General features: G+C 38.4%; 1 protein-coding gene across 2 annotated transcripts in view; it reads right to left on the bottom strand.

Moving 5' to 3' along the window:
• Positions 1-2,623: 2,623 nt before the first annotated feature.
• Positions 2,624-23,233, bottom strand: part of Purg (purine rich element binding protein G) — a 31,114-nt gene continuing 10,504 nt past the window's right edge. The window contains exon 3 of one of the 2 annotated variants that reach the window (XM_021170319.2): positions 2,624-3,533. In XM_021170319.2, the coding sequence (XP_021025978.1) occupies positions 3,429-3,533 (105 nt within the window). In that variant the 3' untranslated portion in view covers positions 2,624-3,428. The remainder of the gene's footprint in view (positions 3,534-23,233) is intronic. The other variant, XM_029480458.1, reaches the window with a different exon arrangement.

Below are 23,233 nucleotides of genomic sequence, written 5' to 3'. Positions count from 1 at the left end.
AGTAACACTCTTTTTTTTTTGGTTGTAAATTATTTCATTTCTCCACTGGATATCTGGCATTGAAAAATAGTTTCTTCCTGACTTTGTTTTGAGGGACTTTCTTATGAATTCATTCAGAATGAACTAACAAAACTGACTCTCTAAACTCACAAAGCTGGGAGCCCATCCTTCCATTCAGAAGTAATTTTTCATTGCATGTCTTTTGTTAGGTCTTTTATGACATCAAACATTCTGTTTTGTTAAAAAGTGTAAGCTTTGTCTACCATTCACAGAGTACAAGACATCAATTTGCAAAATGAATTATGTGTAGCGCTGAGCTCACTGCACTGTGCGCTCTATTCAGCCCGATGAAGTACTGCTCAGTTTTTGAGTGAATTGTATTGCTTTTTACACCCACCTCCTCTTTCCAAGGATAGAGCAGAGAACAAGGAAGACAGCGTTAGTTCTAAGTGTGAATCTGAGACTGTTTCAGCAGAGAATGAACACAGGGGAACAGGTCTGAAGTGAACTCCATAGGCTCATTCTGATTGTTTCTTAAATTACTCTCTATTTTCAGACTCGAAACAACTCCTGATGTCACAAATTAATTCCCAAAGATGAGTGAGCCTAGGCTTCCAGTGTTAAAATTTTAATAAAAAGACTCTCTTTAATGGAGAATATCTGAATTTCTTTAGAAAATGCTTGACAATACATAAATGAAGAAAATACCTAATTAAAAATAATAATAATAAAAGATTATTGAACAGAAAAAAAAAGAAAATGCTTCCCTGCAAGGACATAGAAGGAAAACAAAAAGATCTAGATCGGTAATGAAATTATTTTATGATCAGAAAAGAGAATTTTCCAAAATATTGTTGAAACCTATTGACAGATGTATACCTTTTACATCTTTGAATCAAGGTTTTGCTCAGAGGGACTTTCATTTCTTTCACAATTTAAGGCAGATGTTTTGTTTACTTTAATTTTTGTTTGAGGTTCTAAGGATTGAGTCTAGGGCTTCTTATGTGCTGGGCAAGTGCTCTACCACTGAGCAACACCCCCAGTATTCTTTGTATTTTGAGAAGTGGTCTCACTAAGTTAGAACACCCCCAAAGCTAACATTTTAAATCTTTTGATGGTACAAACATTGTAATGAACATAACACAGAAATCTAGTTGGCTATGGGGTTAAGGCTGGAAATATTTTCATATAAAACCTTACTTCCTTTACAAAAACAAGAAATGTATTCTCTTAACTCTTTTTCTTTTATATTTTTTAAGATTTATTTATTTTATGTATATGAGTACACTGTAGCTGTCTTCAGACACACCGGAAGAGGGCATCGGATCCCATTACAGATGGTTGTGAGCCACCATATGGGTGCAAGGGAATTGAACTCAGGACCTCTGGAAGAGCAGTTTCTTACTCTTTCTTGAATATAGAGTTAACTTTCATGCTGACAGATACTGTCCGAAATAAAGAGTCTCTAAAACATTCCTATATTTACTTACTCCTCCTTCATTAGAGTCATGTGGAACGATTTTGTAGCAATTGGAATGCTGTTGTAAAGCAGGTGCCATGTGCAGAAACAAGTCTGGGAGAGGCTGGGCTTTAGGAACACTGCATTTATTCAAGAGTCAAAGGAGGTGCCTCTGCCTCCACTCTCCAAATGTTAGTTTCTGATGTCAGAGGCCAGATGAGATCCAATAGCTATTTGAGATGAAATTAATGTATAACAGGGACCCACAGTGATACAGGAATGTCCCTTCTGTCGCCAGACCCACTGGCTAGACAGGCAAGCTTGAGTCCTTTATATTTGATGTCAATGCCTGTTGTCAGAGGACCTTTAGGAATTTGCTTCCTTTCTTTTTCTTTTCAAAATTTAATATCTCCAGTGGCTAGGAAAGCTACAAGGTTAGAATGCAAATCCACATATGGTTCTAGTATTAAATTTATCTCTGGCTGGGGAGAAATGTTCTGATTTCATAGAGATTATTAGCTGCTTCCCTTACACGACAGTTCTCGGTATAGTGGGCAAAGCTTAACATCTCACGGGACCATCATCATGCATTTCTCTATCATCTGTTCTGATATATGATGTCAGTTTGTTCTGGGAAATTATAATTGGATTATTTCTGTCCTGATTTTCATACTTTAAGAGTGAAATTTTCCTTCTGACTTTTGTGTTGCAGAAACTGAACCCAAGGCTTCATGCATGCAAGTCAGGAACTCTGCTGCCAACCCGAGTTTCAATTCCACAATTCTAACTTTAAAGGTGGCTCTGAAGGAGTGAGTCTTTTTAGTGTTGTCTAGGATGAAATAAAGATTTAGAAGGTGTGAGCCGGCTTGTTTTCCTGCAAATGTTTTCTTCTGGCCCAATCCAATGGTCAATTATCAATTAACTACTAAAACAGACAAGGCCCATGTTTGGTCTTTGCAACATACTTATTTTTAGGTCTGACAGGGCTTGGTTTTGTGGGTTCTCTCTAAACAGGGTTTCATAAGTTAGACCAACTAGATTTAAATTCTTTGAGACAACATAAATTTGCAGGCACAAATGAATAATGAAATAAAGACATATAAGATCAGCATTTGGGGTCCAGTGTGACTGAGTTGACTTCTGAAAAATAAGAATCCAAACTAATGACACATATAAACCAGTTTATTAGATTGTCAGTGAATACTTTGAGACAAATTCAAGTTATTTTATTTTACTTCATATAAACAGAGGAAGGGAGGGAACTTTTGAATTTCAAGCCTTGTTCAGCATGTGTGCAGTTAGCATCCACAAAAAGCACCATTGGATTATGGAGGAATTAGCACCACAGGATTTTAGGACCTAACTGTGAACATGCATCACTGAAAGATTTGGAACATGAAAACTGAATTAGTATGAGTTATGGTCCATTATAAACAATACAAGGCAAGTTCTGACTTCTTTTCATACAGTACAATACAGTCACAACCCATGAGAACCTTTGAAATACAATACAGGACAAGACCACCTTGTACCCTGTTAACACTAACGCAGTTACAGATTTATAAAAAGTGTTTCTTATACGAGGCAGCGGATTGAAGTGATCCTTCCTCCTCCAAATTTAAACTCAGAGTTAGACAGTTACATGATCTCTTAAGAAAGTATTTTCAAGTCTATATGTCTTCTCCCTCAATGCTGGCAAATAGCTATTTGGAAAATGAAAGGTTTAAAGAAACAGGACCTCCACCCCCACCCCTGTCCCCAGCAAACCAGACTGAGTCCAGAAGTCCTCCAGTGTGGTGGGGGGCTTTCCGCATAAGGTCAGTGTGAATATGATGCCAATGGCGTCCATACCTGTTTTCCTTTCCATGCAGGAACGCCAAGTACAGAAGCCTTGCGCTCATGATGAACTTCAGTTCATTTCTCTCATCGAATGCCTTTATTCTGCAGTGTAACATAAGGGACTTAGTCCTTATTCCTCAACTGTCTTTGGAGTATCATAGGGCTGTTCCTTATGCTTGGTCTGACAACAGTGAAAAAGGTTGAGATTCTCTCTGGATTTAGGGTAATTTGTGAGCTAAAGAAAAAATATTAATTTAAATTTAGCAGATAAGAAATCTGAAAGGGAGTTCCACTATTTTCACAGTACAAACCCACTCCTGATATAATTGAAAACCTTTCCGGCAGAAAACATGTAACAAACCCTCCAGTTTTAGCCGATGCCAATTTTGGCAAATGAAGGTAACTGTATACGAAATGTGCAATTAGCATTGATACAGGTATATTCAGATCTCAAAGTCCTGATGTCATGGAAAATACAATTTTACTCACCAAGAGAAGAATATACCTGGTAGGGTCTATACAGACACAGGAGTCAATCATGTGTCTGCCCCACATCTAATCTGGAGTAGTGATAACAGGGTCCTTTAGGAAAGAGTACTCAGTAACAGTACAGCAGTAACGTTATGTTGTCTATATTTAACAGTGAAACATGTTTGAAAGTAGAGTATCAGTACTGTATGGTAAGGTTACAATTCATTGCTATACTTGTAATACATGCGTTTGTTTTCCAAGTTTTTAAAAACCCCACTAGGACCAACATCTTTCAGAACAACAATCTAACATTAAACAAACGTTCTAAGGAAAATACTTAGCATCACAGAGGTTGAGAAAAGCCTGTTATTCAGCATCACAAAATACTCAATAGATCTACATTTACGATTGTTCATGCCTTGACGTCAACACACCTTTGGGTTAATATATCTTATTTTAAAAAGAAAACAAAGATAGAAACCAAACAGTTGACAAAAAGAAAAAGAAAAACAAAACAAAACAAAACAAAAACATTCGTTTTTAGCCTTTCCTCAATAAGGAAAGGTCTGATAAACTCAACTCTTTTCTTTATCATGAAATAACGACTCTGTCTAGAAAACATTTACATTTATTAAAATACTTAAAACTAGAGAGAGAAAAAGGGCTAAAGTGTAGAGACTTAAAAATAAATAACAACATGGGAAACATTTTCTTAGAATGTTTAGGAATACTGCTCACAAACAAAATTGGAAAATATTAGCCTATCATTTTTATGTTGGCAGATGTTAAGGATCAACATGCAAGGGTAAAAAAAAAAATAATGTTTTTTTCTGCTGAGTAAATGCATTATATAAGTCAACTACTGATTTCTCTAAGAGGGAGCATATATATACCAGCATGATTAAATCTCCAGGAATGAGTTAAATCTGATAATTCACCAAGTCTGGATGACTGGAGAAAAGAAGAAACAAAACGGCTTCTTAAGCTTTATGGTTTCATTAACAGAGCTCAGGAAACAAAACCAAGGTGTGATAGGCTAGCGGAAGGTCTGATTGCCCTCTCATTTGATAATCATTTCAAGACAAAGTAGAGATAATTAAAGATAAGAACTAACAAATAAAAGCTGTCTAAATTTTTTTCTTTTCACTGAGAGTCTTTAAATTTTACATGGTAATTTCAAATGATTACATGTTAACTTAGACGCTTTTTACCATTATCACATATACTTTTTTTTCTATTTTCATTTCTGTATTATTCATTTTTATACTATGTAACACAATTTTCTGTTAAATTAAAATAGTTTACTTTATCACTTTACATTCTACGTGGCTTTAGAAAAATGTATAATAGGATACATTTATAAAAGGATAAAGAATACTTTAAGGGATTTTTTTTTTTTAGACAAATTCTACACAGATAAATAGTTAGCTCCAGATAATAAAGTGCCTTCTCTTTTTAGGTAATTTTTTCTTTTAATATTTTAAGGCTTTGCAAGAAACCCAGAACTATCAGAAGTTTGATAGTCTGTGGGGTTACATTATTAATTACCAATCGTTTGTAGCTCTTATGTCATTTAACCTTTCAGTATATATGGCAAGTTTTAATCATTAGAAGTTACAAGTTATGAGTCTGCATCAATTCTGAATACATTTTGAAGGGCAGGGGAAATGTGTGATTTTTAAATGCTGTGATTTATATGTAAGACTCAGAAGTTGTAAGCGACCAATGAACTTCAAAAAAAAAAAAAAAGAAAAACCTCAACAGATTTTTAAAAGTGTGCCAAATGGGGCCATTTAAAAAAACAAAAACAAAAACTTCTTCGTTCATAGATTCTATTTTCCTTCATTGAAAATGATTGTGCAGCCTTAAGCAGGGAAGGCTGGAGAAAACCAACAGTAAATTATTCAGTTACAGGCAGATAGATGACTTCTATCGCAGTAAGTTTATGTGGAATTTGTATTGATGCCAACTTCTAATGTTAACATTTCTACCCACTGTGCTCACAACACACTGGCATAGCACAGGAAAATGCCTGTGACTGAACAGAAGTTTATCTATGTGGGAGTCATACCCATACAGAAATCCATTTACTATATATCTTATTTGCCTTGGGGGGGGTATGGGTGTGTTTTAGGTACAATTATATATACTTACTTGTGTGAGGGAAAACCCCCTAGATTTTAGGAAAAATTGTGACTATCTAGATATATACCAAACTATTTTAAATGAATAAACACTACTTAAAATGTTTGAATATTTTCTTAAAAAATATTTTGACAAGAAAATTGTTTATATTTAAATCAGTGCAAGAGTGAACGGCCATGGTTTTTCCTGACCATCACTGGGTTCACTGGAAGCATTCTTTGAAGGTGTCGAGGTCAGGACATAAGAAAATTCAGTGGGGGAATGATCAGTATGAAACATTCCACATCACCAATCAAACAGGGTCAACGGGAGGAACAATGCTAGTTTTAGCATTGGGTTTGGTTTTGACTCTAAAGCCTAGTAAGAGTACTTTTAGGGTTAAAAAAAGTCAAAGTGGTATAAACCATTATAATTGCACATTCCTTTTTTCAAAGTGCCACGAGTTACCATATATTTTTCTAAGATGCACACAATTCTACTGTTTCAAACCCTAACTAGGTATATAGGTCCATCTTCTGTGTACTAGTACAGTCCCACGAACGTCACAAATATAATCAGGAAGATGAACTATAGTTGCCAAAACACCAGCATAGCGTTTGCTAAGTGGTAGCTGCTGAGAGCCTGTGTCTTTGAGGATTCACGTCCAAGCATAGTGAAAACAGTCCACAGACCTGACGGTCCCAGGAGAGCTCGTTCAAGCAAAAGTTAGCAATGCTGCCATGCGGTGCTCGCAAGTCTTAGGCTTTAAAAAACAGACCGGCTTAGCTACTGTTATTATTATTATTATTATTTTTGGTCTATTTGACTATATAGTATACTTACTCTCTTCAATCATGGAAGCAACTTAATGATCTGATAACCAAGTTTGGAAAACAGTACTAAATACTAAGGTTTCCCATCTTAACTGCTCACTCTTATTATGCAGTGCAGCAAGAAATGTGTGATATTGATCTTACAAGATCCTACCTCTTTTATTTTAATAGAAAGACTAAGGGGGGATGTGTTGTAGTAGTTACTTTTAGAAGAAATACAAGGATAAAAGGACAATGGAGACCAAAGCACCAAAATATAGAACAAAGCAAAGAATGGAATGGACGCTTCCCATATTGTTGAATTCCCATGTCATCAGGTAAGAGTTAAAGATGGCTCTTTACCATGTAATAACTGTATTATTTTATAGTTCAAAGAACTGCCATGCACACACATTTACATTTTGAGTATGTCTACTCTTTCTAAGTGTAATAAAACTGAAGTTGCTGCTTTGAAAACTGAGATGAAAACTATGTCATTCAGGGGAGAGTGAGACTGTCAGTCAGTCATGTGGAGTGCAGAGTGTCTGGTTCTCTTATGCCAGGGGCTGACCTGGCAGAGTGCCGTGAGAAGGCTGTCTGAAACATGAAAGTCCTCCAGCTAAAACTGGGATTAGTTCATCATCACAGAACAGGAGATGGCTCTTTGAAAGGATCACTTCCTTTCCCTACAGTTTAAGAGTCTCCTTCTACTGCGGTGGTTCTCAACCTTCCTAATGCTATGGTCTTTTCATACCACTGTGGTGATACCATGTTGTGATGATCCCACAACCATAAAAGCATTCTGTTGCTACTTCATAACGGCAATTTTGATACTGTTTTGAATTGTAACATAAATATCTCATATGTGACCCCCCCAAAGGGGTTGAGACCCACAGGTTGAGAACTGCCTGTTTTACTCTCTAAGACTGACAGTAAAGGTGTCTGGAAAAATGCCTCGTTATATAAGCCTTTCATCTTTTCTGGCTAGAGCTTGAGACCGAAAGTGATATGGTAGTTTTATGAGAAAATAGACATCAAAAATATAGTCAAATCAGAAAGGACCATGCATGATAAATCATTGGTAATATTCTTCCTCCTCCCAATATGCTGACAGGTCAATCACAGAATAGATAAGTATCGATCTACAAATCCTACAGTTTTGTTCAGTACTAGGTTTTGATAGTTTCAGCACTTAAAATTTGTTAGAGAAGTACTTAAAAATCACTGAAATACATGAAATTCTTAAAATTACAGACACGGAAATTCCTTATTATAAATAATAATCCAACTATATTTAGCTGATCTAATACCCCACTGTTACTGTATTACGTCTTCACTTGTCTTTTCTCTAGCTGTTACATTTGTGGAACTCTTATTTGTAAGATGTCTCACAACAGTTATAACATGTATTTCTCACTGTGTCCAGATGAGGCTGGCTACGTTAATTAAGTGGGTTGTTGAACTGCACAAACTTATTCAAGCCGAGTGTAGCTTTTCTACTCTGTAGACAGTGACAGGGTGTTGCTCTAGGCCAAGCATCTTTTATCATCTTTGGGGGCCCGAGACAGGAGCTTCCATTCTGCTGCAGTGGTCAGACCCAGCAGAGTGTGCAAAAGAAATACCTGCTGATTTAATGTATAAGAAACAGGACTGAGAAGATGGACAAATAACCTTTCCATTATACTCCCCCTGGCAGTCTCTCCATGAAGCACTGTGCTGGCCTCATTACAGTATGGTAGGCGGTATCACTACCTGATTACAGAGTAGCTCTACTCATTCTGAAGTCACCATGACATAGCCCACTGATGTGCATCTTCCAAAGTACCAGTGACAGCATTTTCTATGTATCTTTACCTCTGCCAGGTGTTCTAGTTAAAAGCCAAGCTGTTGCTTATGGCAGCCAATGCTTTCCTGAAACTAAGTCAGACTCAGTGAATCAAAAAGCCAGCTGCACAGCTGCAGCCCACCAGCATGAATATGGAGGCTAGCAGAAGGAATGGTGAGCCGTTACACATACGTGCAGTTAGGATCTGAGGACTGTGGTTAAAGTAGGAAAAACCAGTACTGGGGTGGGTGGGAGGGCGATTTCCTTGGACCTAGTGACCTCTAAGGTAAGACTAGATGATGCCAAGGGTCCTTTCCAGCTCTAAAATTCTTTATTGTGCTAGCTGGTTCTTCCACTGACAAAATGGGAATTTGGGTGACACTTAAAACTGATTTTATTTTCAAGAGAAAAAAAAAAAGGCAAGCCGAGCCCTAAAAGTGTGGTGGTTCAGAACTCTCCCACAGCTCTGAGTAATAAATTGTCTTTAAATCAATCACTATACTTTCTTTGGGAACAGGTTTACAGAAAGTACTTTAAATCCTGAAGAATCCTATGTAAGTCCCAATAGTGGGTGGACACAACTTTATTTGCCAATAAAATTAGTAATTAGGAGACTGCCCTGCTCCCACAACCCGCCCTGAGCTCACTGGCTAAAGAACAGGTCGCTCCCCCATTTCCCACTGTACAGAGAGGACAGCCAGTTATTTCTTGTGAAAATCAGAGTTGTGGTTTCAAATACCTTCTGTGGAAAGACTGTGGCTTTTGATACTAACTTTTGATTTGAGTTTTTAAACTTCCAGTCACTTCATATGTATATAAAACTGGCATTCTTAGTGACACCATGTTCACCGAGAAGGAATAACAAAAAATGTAATGAATTTAAAAACTGAGACGTGAGAAGCAGATTCTTCTGAGTGCTTGGCACTTAACCTCGGGCCCTGCACAGGCTAAGCCTCTGCTCAGCTTCCCAGCCAGCACCTCTAGCCCCATAAAAACCTGGTGTGTTTTTTCCAGAGCAAGCAAATGCAAGGAAAAAAAGTATTTAATGTCAACTCTATCTTATACTGAGACTTTTCAAAAATACTTCAACAGGATATATGCACCAAGAAATGAAGTTTGTAATTCTCTAACTCATAACCCACGATCGATCTGATCTCTTTACCTTTCTCACATTAAGCTGATCATTTCTCATATTCAAATGAGAATAGGGGCTATTCCTCATTTTTCCATCTGGCAAGAAACATTATTGGCTGTTAATTAAAATTAACTACTACAACTAGAATGATGCTGGACTGTTTAGATATTGCTCAAAAGAAGTTAGCAGTCTTTAGAATTGAGAATATAATCTTGAGGCTTATAATGATGGCTCTGTAGGTTTTCCTTACAGGTTAAATTATACTAATAAGGTTCTCTTGGTAATTCAAATCGAGCTGGCCTTTTAAAACTGAGAAATATAACACAGGCCACATTCTACATGAAAGTAGGTCACATTAAAGAGAAGCTTCATTTCAGTATTTTTGGAATGATCAGACTGAAGCCAGGAGAAAAATGAGTCTGAATAGGTAGGGAAGGGCAGGCAAGATGGCTCACTGGGTAGAGGTGCTTGATGTGCAAGCCTGGGGACCAGAGGTTCGATGCCCAGAACCCACCTAAAGGTACATGGAGAGATCTGACTATGCACTGACTCTATGTGGTTGTCCTCTGACCTCCACATGTGCACTGTGACATGCATACTCACCTTCAGATACACACACACACACACACACACACACACACACCCACCTAAGAAGAAGCAACAAAGGATTGTAGGGTACTTAGTGGGTGGGCAGTGACATAAAAGGAAGGAGAATTCAAATAGATATTGAGAGCTAGGAAATTAAAATAATCATTTTATTAGTATTCTCACATCACTCAGGCTACTTTTGATCTCACTGGGTATCTTTTCCCACGATCTGATATTAGCATTAAGTTGCTATATGGCTTCTTTTTATTGCCAAGTAATTATTTAAACATTAAATGAGGTGTCACCCTCCCATAATGGCAATGGAGTAGCTGCTGTGTATGCTATTGGCATGTGATGGCATGCTGTGATCCCCATGTTCCTAGTGTTGAAGGTGGAGGCAGGAGAGGATGCAGGGCAACATCAAATTCAGTTATTTACAGGACACAGATAGAACTCTTGCACAAGACAACCAACGATGAAGACTTTTACCCTTTAGGTATTCTGCAATAAAGAGTAGCACACAGCACCTCAGATTCACAGTAAAGATCTGTTCAAACTCACTGCTATTGCTAGAATTTCACTGACTCAAGAGCTGAATGGCAATAATCAGATAGCATTAGGATGTCTAGACCAGCCAGATGCAATCCAGATGTCAGTCTTGATGTGCCCACTCACCTGGGATTGATAGAACCTTTCCTTGGGATTCTAGGTCAAACTCAATTTCTAACTATAAAATTGAGTTCATTAGGTCCCCATTACATCATCTAGAGAACACAATAGCTACCAAGGTATCACCAACTCGGCAAACAATGGAAGTATTATTAGATCTACTGCTTTTCTTTAAAAGACAAAGTTAGGCCCAGGACAGCCTTGAACCTGTGTTCTCCTTCCTCAGCCTCTCAAGTGCTAGGGTTGCAGGTATGCCGCACCAGGTCCATCTCTCCAGGGTGTTTGGATAAACCAGGCTCTACAATGAGTGTTCCCTCACCTGGAATTATTGTGAACGCTCACTCTGTGAAATCACAGCATTACTATGAGGGGAAGAACCAGTTTGAAGGCCACTGTGGTGGCTGATGGCTTCTCACGAGTCCTCTGTTTACTGTGGAAAAACTCAAGTGTCCCAAACAGTCCTGCCTGATCCACACGGCCCCAGTTACAGTGGGAGATATGTCTAAGAGTCACGGGTACCGTCTCACTTAATGCTGGAGAGCATTTTCTCACCAGGTTTGCTGTGAAGTTGTTCATCACCTCGGACGCACAGTTCAGATCTGTTTTAAGAAGACTGTTTTATCAGCCATAAAAAGAAAACCTGCTGCGCAGCTCAACAACATGGACGATTTAACATACAGACAGACCAAAGAAGCCAAAATGAAAATAGATACATGTTCAGTGAGATAAAATCCTAGAGCACACAGCCACGTGGCAAGCAGATCCACGCTGCTTCTGGGGATTGGGAAAGAAGGTGTGGGATGTTGTGATTTATGGGAATACAGGGACTCTTTGGGTAATGGCAATGTTCCTTGTCTCCATGGTCACTGAGACTGACACCACGGAAATGGTGTTTTAATCATAAATTGAAAAGCAGAACAGTGACAGACATCTAAATCTTCCTTCAGAAGCATCAGAAGGTAGGCAGCTTTATTCTCTTCAAAAACGTTCCCTTTCAAACTCTCCCACAGAGACTAACGTACTCTGGAATGGAACCCAGGACTGATACTCTAAAGGGACTACTACAGCCAGCTCAGAAAAGAGAGACTCAGCACAAGCAGGTGGGAGGGAAATGGGATTTTATCTTATGCTGCTTGGTACAGTGAAATATGTACATAGCATTCCATGTTAAAAGCCTAGGGATGCCATTGTGGGTCCTAATTTATGATTACCTCACCATTATTATTTGCCGTGTTCATCGGTTTTAAAGAGGTTACTTTCTGAGTCAGATATCTAATGGATGCTTAGTTTTCCTACAGAAGTAACCTTATTACTCTTTATGGTCATTCTAGAAATAAAAAAAGATTCTGTTGGTTCTGAGAAGAAAATGCTAATGTACTGAACAGAACTTCCTCATAAGCAATGCCAAGTATTCATCTGTAAAGTTAAAACTGTAATCAAAAGTCAATCATTTTCCCAATTTATTCCTTTTGTTAATTTCAATTACAACCTATCAAAGGCATATGCTGTCCCATGGAACTATGTGTCATACAAAGGTGTCTAAAATAGGATGGGGATGTTCACAATCGCGTCCACCTGGGAGTAGTGGGAGAACTATGAACACATAGCGTCCCGGGCAGTGAGGGCCATAGCAAGGTATTCGGAAAAGGAAATGAGTGACCTACTTCTCCTAAAATTGCCATTCCTTACCTTGAAAAGTGGTTTCTTACTCTACATTACAAATTTAGATTTATTAATAATGAAAGTGTAGGCACATACTTAATTAGTCTGCATCAAGAACAAAAGAAGGCTGACTCTTGTAACCTATAATTAGTACCATGTCTGTTAATAGAAAACTGCATAAACGTAAATTGATATACTACTAATAAACAATAAATTAATAAGATAACACAGGCTCTCAGCTATAGTTTCCCTGTAACTGTTCAATTACCCTAATGGTTCCTGTGCACCTCTCAGAGGAAACAAGGGACACGCGAGAGCAGTCAACACAGTGACAGTCAGGTGACAGTCAGGTCAACATTCCTGGTAGTTTTGTAAGTCTCTGAGGGTCAGAAGAAAACAGAGCTCCTGTGTGAGCTAAAAGGAGAAAATATACAGTTCGGATACCCAAGGGGGAGGGCGTCACCAAGCTCACACGCTGACAGCGCTCGCTCTATGAAGATCCCTGGGGCCCAAACTGTAGCAGCCCCTTACATCCCGAGACCCAGGAGTTTACGTTTCTTCCTTTAAAGGACTTGAAATGAGTCCCACACCTAATCGTAATCTTTTTGTTTGTTTGCTTTATTTTGGGGTAGGCTCTTATTAGCCAAGGCTGGTCCTGAACTCACTTTGTGCCTTAGCTGAACTGGCAGTCCTGAGATTACAGACATTTGTCAGTACACAGACTTGTAATGATGGTTTCAATTTTAGAATAAAGGGATGAGAAAAATTCAGCCAGTGCTGAGAAAACACCCAGCAGGATCTTAAATCAACATATGCTCCCACTGCCTCCGAAGCAGAAGTTCAACACCGGCTGTAGAGAAACCGCTCTACAGGATCTTGTGCAGTTCTGAAGTGAGCAGTAGGTGGTTTTTGAAGAAACTACAAGACATCTTTGAGGTTTTTCCCTGTTTAGGAAGGGACAGGAGAGTCCTTCAGAATGAATCAGAGTTGAGGGCATATGCAGATATTAGGTTCTCGAGTCATTACGGCTATCCATGCATGCCAGGATGAAGAAACAGAAGTAGCCGTTCTTTTAGTGCACGGCCAACTGGTCTTCAACTCATGTGACCTACCTAAGCTTCTGAAAGATGGGAATGTTTTTTTAATTTCTTAATCATAATTTTATTCATTTCTTAATCATGTCTTTGGATGAACAGATAATCTGATTTCTGTTGGAGTCTCATGTACATTTTTCTTACACAGTTAGTGCCTTTGGTTTTCTGTCCAAGCAAATTTCATTACACATTCATGTCCGTGTGCCAACAACACGACACTTCCAGGATTACAAGTTGGAAAGTTTAATAATGTTGTTAACATTTCTTATGTGACAGGTATTTTGCTACGGCTTCATATATCTTAGAATGTTTAATTTTCTTAAGCAGCAACTGGTTCACAGTGGACCCTTTGCTCTGGAATTGACTCAAGGCCCTGGAGACAGAAGATGGCGTAGAAAATAGTGGGTGATCAGCAGGTACAAACTGGATGTTGAATGAATACCTTTCAGAACACTGTAAAGTTACATTAAATGCCTTTGATATGCATCTGATAGAATCTGGACTTCAATCCAGGACTAGCTGACACCAAGCTAGTTACTACGCTGTACTAGTGGTTGAGAATTTAGGGGGACCCAGAACCTAGAAATATCATTAAAATCATTGCTGTGGAATAAGGGAGTGGAAGAAGTTGATTATAAAGATTCTAGTTTTATTCTTTTCATAGTAAAAGGTAGTTGTGGAACTTCTATTAAGCTCTTCCTTGATAAGCCTAGTCATATGGAACATTTTAAAATGCAATTTATACATATCTTATTTAAATATATGATAATTTATAAATATATGATAATTCTTACAGATTAGGCCAATTTGCACCCGAACTTTTTATGGCCATAAATATAAGGTCAGAATAACCCCATTTGCATGTAAAATTCAGAAATTAAGATGGTGAATTCCTCAGCAATGCTACAAATCTGGTAACCTAGGAACACCAAGGATAGGGTTACTTATTTTGTGGAATTTCCTACTTAAAGCTTTGATCACAGTGTTATTATTCCTAGTGAAGTGGAGATATTTCTAATACGTGTTGAGTTCTTGCTCTAACAGAGATGATGTAATGAATGTCATTGAATTTGGGTGTGCGACTGAAGGTAATGCGGCTCTCTGGACTCTTCGCTCTTGTTCACTGTGAACCCTCAGGAGGGGGATAGAGGCATGGGTTCTTGAGTTAGTTAGGTAAGAAACTCACACTGCCTTCAAACAGATCTTCAGAACAGTCTCCTTCAGCTTATTATGTAGTCACTCATCAATCTCTTGTGCATAGGTTCATGGTATTCATGAAGTTCTTAAAGAATAAAATATTGTATTAAAAACCAATAAACTAGATGAATACAAAAAGTGAACATCAGGGAAAAAACTCATTAGTTGATTTATCAGGCCTACTATGCAAATGATGTAGTTAAACCCACAATGCAGGTGCACTAATAGGAGGTAACAGGGGCACAAGGGATTAGGCTGCTCAGGCAGGGAGAGTAATGCCTGTTTGAAGGAGAGCAGCTAGGCTGCAGTGTTGACATTCAGAATCCAGTGAAGATATCTGGGTATTGACAAGACTACCAGACTTGAGCCTAAAAATTATGTGAAAGCAAGGAGGTACCTACAATGCTTGCTTTTCTTTTTTTTTTTCTTTTCTCTCTCTCTCTCTCTCTCTCTTTTTAAATAGAATTTCATGTAGTCTAGGCTGGCCATGAACTTGTGTCACCCTGCCTCCAACTCAGAAATGCTGGGGTTATTGGCCCGTTCCACCACATCTGCCCAGAATGCAGTCTTACAAGTCCTTTAACTATAAAAACGTTCAAACTGACCAACTTTAATTTTCAAGGCTGCTACTTAAAATGTGTCAGAATGAAGGCTTTGCTCATCAGTGGGCTCATTAATGCCTTGCTATTCCATTATTAGGTAGGCTAGTGATTACGGCAAATCATGGCACCTGCCAGGGCCTCACTTTTGTATCTCTAAGAGGGGCTAGCATTAACTTAAATCAGGACAAAATGAGGTTGAGCATGTGAAAGAACTTGGAAAATGATTTCAAGTTCTACATAACTTAAAATGTAAAGTTTCAGTCTTTAACTCAATTAGAAAATAATAATTAATGAACAGTCACAGGAAAATGTTCAGGATACACCAGTTTCTTTTACCACAGATAATTCAATGTATGCCCGAGTGGCGTGCAGTGCAATGTTCCTATGTGAGAACTAGGGTGTCTGCTGCCTCACATGACCTGAACAGAATCAGGCCTATTCTACTGGACTCATCAGTGACAGTCACTACAGTAAAGAGCGCTGGTAGCTGTTTGTAAATTCTTTTATGTGGAAAGCGATTGGGGACTATACAATGAGTGAGCTAAGGCTCAAGTCAGACAGACTACAAAAGCCCAAGGCGGGGAGAGCAAATATGTAATACATGTCCCCATGCCATGCCATCCAGCTACAGAAACCATGGTAGAATTAGATGATGTGTCTTCATGGGGATGCACAGTTATCACTCATGCCTGCTGCTCAGGAACTCAGTGCCACTTGAGCACTCTAGGCATGAGATGGAACAGATTGCTAATTTCATTCCTGGACAGCAAGAGAGCTTTGGAATGATGAAGACAAAATGACTGTCTAAAATAGTACTGTTGTATTTCTCTGTTTGCATGAGTGAAATATATTTAGTGCACTGACAGAATGTAAAAAAAAATCATATTTAAAAGATCAATTGCTAAATGTAAAATACAGCCAATTATGATAGCGTCACTCTTCTTTCTCATAGGTATGAACACACTGCCTGGAACATGGCAGATAAAAGAAATAGCTGTTGAAGGGAAATACAAGTTTGATTAGGCTCCAAAAGGTATTTAGAGCCAAGTAACATTAGGCATGGCACAAAAATGTCTTTAAGTAAAATTTAGGATGTTTAGAAAACAGAAGACCCCACCACACATTGCACCTTAATTTCTGCAGCATCTTTGCAACAAAAATGACATAGCATCCCTAGCAGGCTTCCAATGATCACTTTCATTATTGCTTGTCACCATTTAAAATTCTGTTAAGTACTGTGATTTCCAAGGCAGAAAAGGAACAGGAGGAGAACAGCAGTGATGAAGTGAAGAGAGATGATTTTTGCAATCAGTACAGGGCAGGGTGTGGAGGGAATACAGAGGAGGAAGAGAGAGGCCTTTAAGTTATGTTCCAGTCAAGGAGGTAAGAGTTTTCCTATGGGAAACCAAGTTTGATGTATCCTTAACCAAGATTTAGGTCACATGTCTAAAAATCTCATCAGACTCTAAGAACTGCCTGCTTAAAGCTTTTGTCTAGTTAAAACTTACATAGGATCATTAATTTCTGTGTTAGCGCATGCACGTGTACACACACACACACACACACACACACACACACACGCACACACACACACACACACATGAGGTTAATCATGGGGACTAGACAAATTAGAAGTAAAACTGTAAAAGAGCCGTAACTACATATGGAGAATGCTAAGGACAGAATGGTCAATAAATGACAGACACAGCAAGAGCAGCTGCAGAAGATGAAGGCCAGAGAAGGAAGTTGAAGATAGCTAAGAAGTTTGACTGGCTCCAGGGATAAAGCCATGAGAAGGGTCCAGAGCTCACCTCACCTGACCCAATCCCCACAAGGGCTGAGTGAGATGAATAGCATCCTCAGAGCTAAAAGCCTCCTCCTAGGCCCAGAAAACCATCTGCTAGAAACCAAGACGAGGTTCCTCAACATTGATGCCCTGCCATGTATATAATAGCATTGTTGCGCCTCAGGCCAAAGGCAAGACTAGGACTCACTCAAACTCCACAAAGACTTCAAATAATAGTCCGAGTAATAAACACCTAAAATTCTTTGGTTTTCTTAAGTATATTATAAATACAGCAAGTAATTTAGCATTATATGCAGTTTGGTTTAAAGCTATGCTGTGTACCAAATTTACTGTGTAAAAAATTAACTTGTCATTTAGAATTATTGAAATTAATTATTGAAAGTGTAGAGAATCAAGTTCTGTGTTTACCCAAGATTAATCTTTTCTATATAAAATGTAAAAGTCTCTATCACATAGCATGTGGGTTCTATGGAATAAGTCTCACATCAGATGCGAATACCTTAGTGAAAGGAACTTCTTGAACCATAGGCTGTTATATCTTCAAACCTAAGTTAGAGCCTTTTAAAAAAGTTGGACAATGAATTCAAACTAGCATTAGTTACCATAAGTGCCACAGGCAGTCTATATTCTAAATCAATTCAGGATTATAAATTATATAAAAGGTAAATGATTTTTAAAATGAACGCTCAGAACCTGGGGACTTTCCAGGCTGAAACTCGGTGCTTTCTACAGGTTCCTACTTGTACAATATTAGTGCTAATCTTCTATCAGAGATGGCAAATGGAGAACCGGCTAAATTGTGATGTTGGCAGCCTGAGCTTGGGAGAGTGAGGGCACTGAATGGAGCGCTGTGATTTAGGTCTGCTAATAATACACAATGAAGAGAGATTTTAAATAGCAAGAGGAGTGCTGAAAAGAAAGAGAATTGCTTGGTCTGCTACAGAACCAGCCAGATATACCACACCTCCTTAGTTAAATCTACTTAATTTAATGGAAAAAAATTGCCCCTGATGGAAAAAGAAAAATCTTGCATTGAGTGGTCTTATGGCCAAGGTTTCTGGAAACAATATTTGAGACTTTATTGTCACAAAGTGCATTTTTATTTTACTCATATTATTTTATACCCAAATATATTATTCCCATAATAGTTGTTTCATGCCAAACAGTTTCATATTGCATTAAGCAAAACATTTTGAAATTATTTAATAAATATTAATACTGTCAGGTTCTAGGAAAACATCCAATGTGATACATGTTATGTGTCAGAAGAAAATGAACCTCTGGTGTCCATTGGAAAGAGCCACATGAAGTCTAATATTTAAGCCTGCTTTTCCTGGCAACCGCAGCTTCAAATCTTGAACAAATAAGCAAGCACAAAATGGCCACGAGTCCCCCCCAGTTCTCAGAATAAAAGCTTACTTTCATTGGAAGAAATCCTAGGACAAAATATCCTCCACTTAGTAACAAGGATTATATGGACAATCTCCATTATACGGACAAGGGCTTTGCGATTCTAAATCTTTTTGCATGCTCGAACTGTAAGAAGATAAAGCTTTATTGGGTGAGCAAAGTGACAATAACTATAAATCCGTTGTAAAAGAGGGGTTCAGAAGTAACTCGTACATTTTTTAAAGATTTATTTATTTTATGTATATGAGTCTATGTACAGATGGTTGTGAGCCTTCATTTGGTTGTTGGGGATTGAATTTTTAGGACCTCTGCTTGCTCCAGTTTCTCTGGTTACCCTACTCACTCAGGTCAACTTTGCTTGGTCATGCCCAAAGATTTATTTATTATTATGCATAAGTACACTGTAGCTGTCTTCAGACGCACCAGAAGAGGGCGTCAGATCTCATTATGGGTGGTTGTGAGCCACTATGTGGTTGCTGGGATTTGAACTCAGGACCTTCGGAAGAGCAGTCAGTGTGCCTAACTGCTGAGTCATCTTGCCAGCCCCGACTTGTACATTTTTTAAAAAGGCTGTGAAAAAAACCCATGATGGGGTGGGGCTAGGGAGAAATGGGAGAGATTAATGGCATAGGAGTTCAGGTTTTCCACAGAAATGTTCTTTAGTTTGGCTACATACAAATAATATGATTGTCCACTGGGTAACTTTTGAGTGTTTAATTTTATGATGTGTAGTTTTTGAACACAATTTAAAAAAAGACTATTAGGAGTGACACATTAAAAAATATCCCAAAATTAAGGATGTTTTTAATATTCCTAATATTTTAGGAGAAAGGACTGATAAAAATGTTACGAGACTGAAAAGGATTAATGAACGCAGGCTGCATAGAATTTCAGAAACGGGGTTGACGGTGAGAAAGGGCCATTGGAACTTAAGCTTGCAGGGTGGGGAGAATAGAGGAGGCAGACATGTGGTGTCCTCCGTATTCTCCAGCTATACCAAAGAAGCTGGCCAATGCGACACTACTAACTAAACACCTGGATTAAGACTCAGGGTTCTGTGTGTTTAAAGCAAGCAATAAATATTATTTAACACTATTAACAACAAGACCACCATCCACAATGTCACGCCATAGTATATAAATGTAAGCAATTTCAGCGAGAAAAAAAAGAAATCAAAGTTTCCAGTTTGAAGTGATGGCAATGAAGAGCTTTCAATTGGAGGTGGTGGCGGTGGCTGGCACTTGTGTTTCCCGCACTCTGTAGGCAGAGGCGGTAGGAGCAGGAGTGTGAGGTCAGCTCAAATTACCTAGATAGTGTGAGGTTGCCCTGGACAACACAAGATCTTGTAACAACCACTGCTACTACCATCATCACAACCACCACCACCTCTAAGCATCCAGATAATTAGATTAAGACATGAACAAGATAATGCAAAATGTTAATTTCAGAACCATTCTACCAACTTGCCAGTAACGATCCCTGTAGATGAAAATCCAAACTGACCTTGTTAATATGCCATGTCAGCTAATGTCTGAACCACTGGACTTTAAATTTTTGGAATAGATTTATATGTGTGTGTGTGCGCGCGTACAGGCATGTTATGGAGATGACACTATAACTGGGGTTGGTTCTTTCCTTTTACCATGTAGGTTCTGGCAACTGAATTTATATCATTAGGCTAGGCAGCAAGTGTCCTTACCTGTTGAGCTGTCTTGTTGGCCCAACTGGATTCAATTTTAAAGGGAGAAAATGCTGTTATTTTAATGGTGCTTAGAACTCTGCCGAGGCAAATAAAAGCTGTAACCATTAAAGGGTATACTTTTGGTATTATCACGGTAAAGCGTTTTCTGTTCCTCGGAGGCACAGTGGAGATTCTGTGCTGTTTTAAAAGGAGACTCTTGATTTAAAACAATTTCTATGAATTGCTAGACTCAGTCCTAGGTGAGTCACCTGCTAATAGGTGCTGTAAGTATCAGCTGTTGTGCTGGACGTTAACTGTTTAGAGCTATAATGCGATCTTTTCTAGCTTTGAAGTTGGGATGACACACAAGCAGATAGTTGGCACGAATGTTCTTCTCTCCCCCTCTCTACAGATTTCCAGGTTCAACAACAAATGATACGAAACCAAGTTTCCATTAGTCTTTCCAAGAGCAAGGCTTAGGGGCTGGAATCTCTGTATATGCATATATAGTATATATTTGTGTGGTGTAGAAACTGTTATAATAAGTTCATCTAACTAGTAAAGTCTGAGAAAAACTACTTCTCCTTTAAAAACATCTTAGCCTTAGGGATGGGACCTGGGGTGTGCTTGGCAAGTGAACTATCAAAGAGGTACAGGCCCTCAAAACTGGTTGTGTTGTTTTGTAGTTAAAGATAGGTGAAAGTGTGTGTGTGTGTTTGGGTGGGGGTAATGTTTTTGAATGATCCTTGGCAATTTGAAACCAAATTTCTCTATTCACTTTGCCTAATTAACACAGTTGAGTGCAAAAGTCCCACGTATTATTTCTCTTAAGCTCTCAGAGTTAAAGATGCCGGACAACTCTTTTCTCATTAGTTCCCTATGTATGTTCACTAAGTATCTACCCACCTAGACTCTGCCTATACAATCTCTACCAGGCTGGCAAACATGGAGTAAGCTATTTTGAAGTGTTATTCATTTTTAAAAGGTAATAAACTTAATGTGTGCTTAGGGGAACAATCTCTACATTGAAAGCAATGGGTCCAACTGTTAACTAAGAAAGAAACAAACATAAACTCCACTCTATAGCTCCTCTATCTTGGAAACACAGAGAAGACTCAGGAAGATGATGAAGACAGTGTTATATGTTTTAAAGGAAATGAGTTTATTTTTGCCTCACATAGATCTCAAGAAATAATTAGCATTTAAAGCCCCTAAGTCTATTTACCTAACCTATGAATCATTCATATATTGCATGATGCAGATTACAAAATGTCAAGTTTGGAGACTAAAGTAATTTCTAGGTTCCTTCAGGTCTTAATATTTTTATATTCAACAAGCTTGTCAGTAATTTTTGAGTCATCATTCATTTTCCTTTCCCGAGATTTATATGCAAGAATCACTTAATAAATTAAGAACATGCTTCAGTCCCCATATTATGTGAATGATTTTCATGTCTTTATAATCCATCCCTGCCAGCTAGATCTCAAGATAGGTGTTGAAAAGTTAGAGGGAATCAGAAAGGTTATTAAATGTAATGAGTATAAAAAGAGGATAAAATAATTTATCAAAACTCTAGTCAACTTATAAAATTTTGCTTTTGATTTGTGACTATCTCAAGGCAGTCCAGGTAGCAGGGTACTAGTTCTAACTTTTCTTCTAGTATCTTTGTAGGTCAGATAGAATCTCATCCATCACAGTACTAGGTACTGTCCCCAGATCAGCTACATCCTTTCTTCTGGGATGTCTTAGAAACACCCATCCTTGGATTTCTCACTTCACCAGTCCTACTATACAGAAATGCAGGTGGGCATGAGGTTTAACAAGCCCAGGAGGTAACTGAGGGAAGTTTGAAAACCATCTCCCTAAAGAACTGGGGAGGAATATGGACCTGTAAAAGGAGCACCCATCCTGTGGGTAATTCTGTGTGACAGGGACTGAAATAATGTCTGCAGAGTATGGGGGCAGGGCGAGCTGTCAGTCAGCTGCCAGGGAAAGTTGTAAGAAGCAAAACCTCTCAGTAACGTTGCTAAGATTGAGTTCCAAACTGATTTAACATAGCCAGTTATCTTCAGTTCATGAAAATGAAACCATGGACCCCAGTGAGCAGCACTTTGTCTCTTCAGTCTCTAGAGATAGAATCAGGATGCTCCATCATTGGTCCCAACATCTGAATCCTTTAAAAATGACCAACTTTAAAAGTTGATCAGGGGTGGAGGTTCAGTCTATAATCTATACTTAAGATCAAGTAAGCTCTATTGACGAAGGGCAACTTAAAACTGGGTGAATGCATCTTCCTTTAAGCAAAAATCTCTCGGTGAGGCTAATAATCCCATTTATAGGGAACAGTTTTGGATAAAAGAGTTCCCAGTAACCTGAAGCTCCTTCATGCTGAGTGAGGCCAGACTATGTTTTATTACTGTTGGGATGCATGCGTTTGTGTGTCAGATTCTGAGTAAGTCTTACAGATAGCCTTCCCTAACTGACTGAGCACAATCTTTGTCTTGGGTGTCAACTTGGTTCAAATATATTAGTTAGGTAATATGGAGCCAATTTTATTATGATGAAGTTAATGATGCCGTTATACAGATTAGAAAGTCTATATGAAGGGTTCTGCAATGCAGTCATATAAAGTAGGTATTCAATATTGGCTATTAGTAATAGTAAACCTCAACTGACATCTTTCCATATCTCTGTCTTTCTTTTCTTCTTCTCTTCTCTTCCTTCCTTTTCTCTTTCGCTCTCTCATTTTTCTTCCTTCCTTCTTTTTTTTTTTTTAAAGAGGGTTTTATGTAGTCCAGATTGGCCTAATTTGCTATGTAGCCAAGAATGATCCTGAATTTGCTATTCATCTACAACTC

The sequence above is a fragment of the Mus caroli genome, chromosome 8 (assembly GCF_900094665.2).
Source record: "Mus caroli chromosome 8, CAROLI_EIJ_v1.1, whole genome shotgun sequence".
Lineage (NCBI taxonomy): Eukaryota > Metazoa > Chordata > Mammalia > Rodentia > Muridae > Mus > Mus caroli.
Note: the sequence above shows the minus strand (reverse complement) of the source record. Positions and strands in the feature narration are given on the sequence as shown.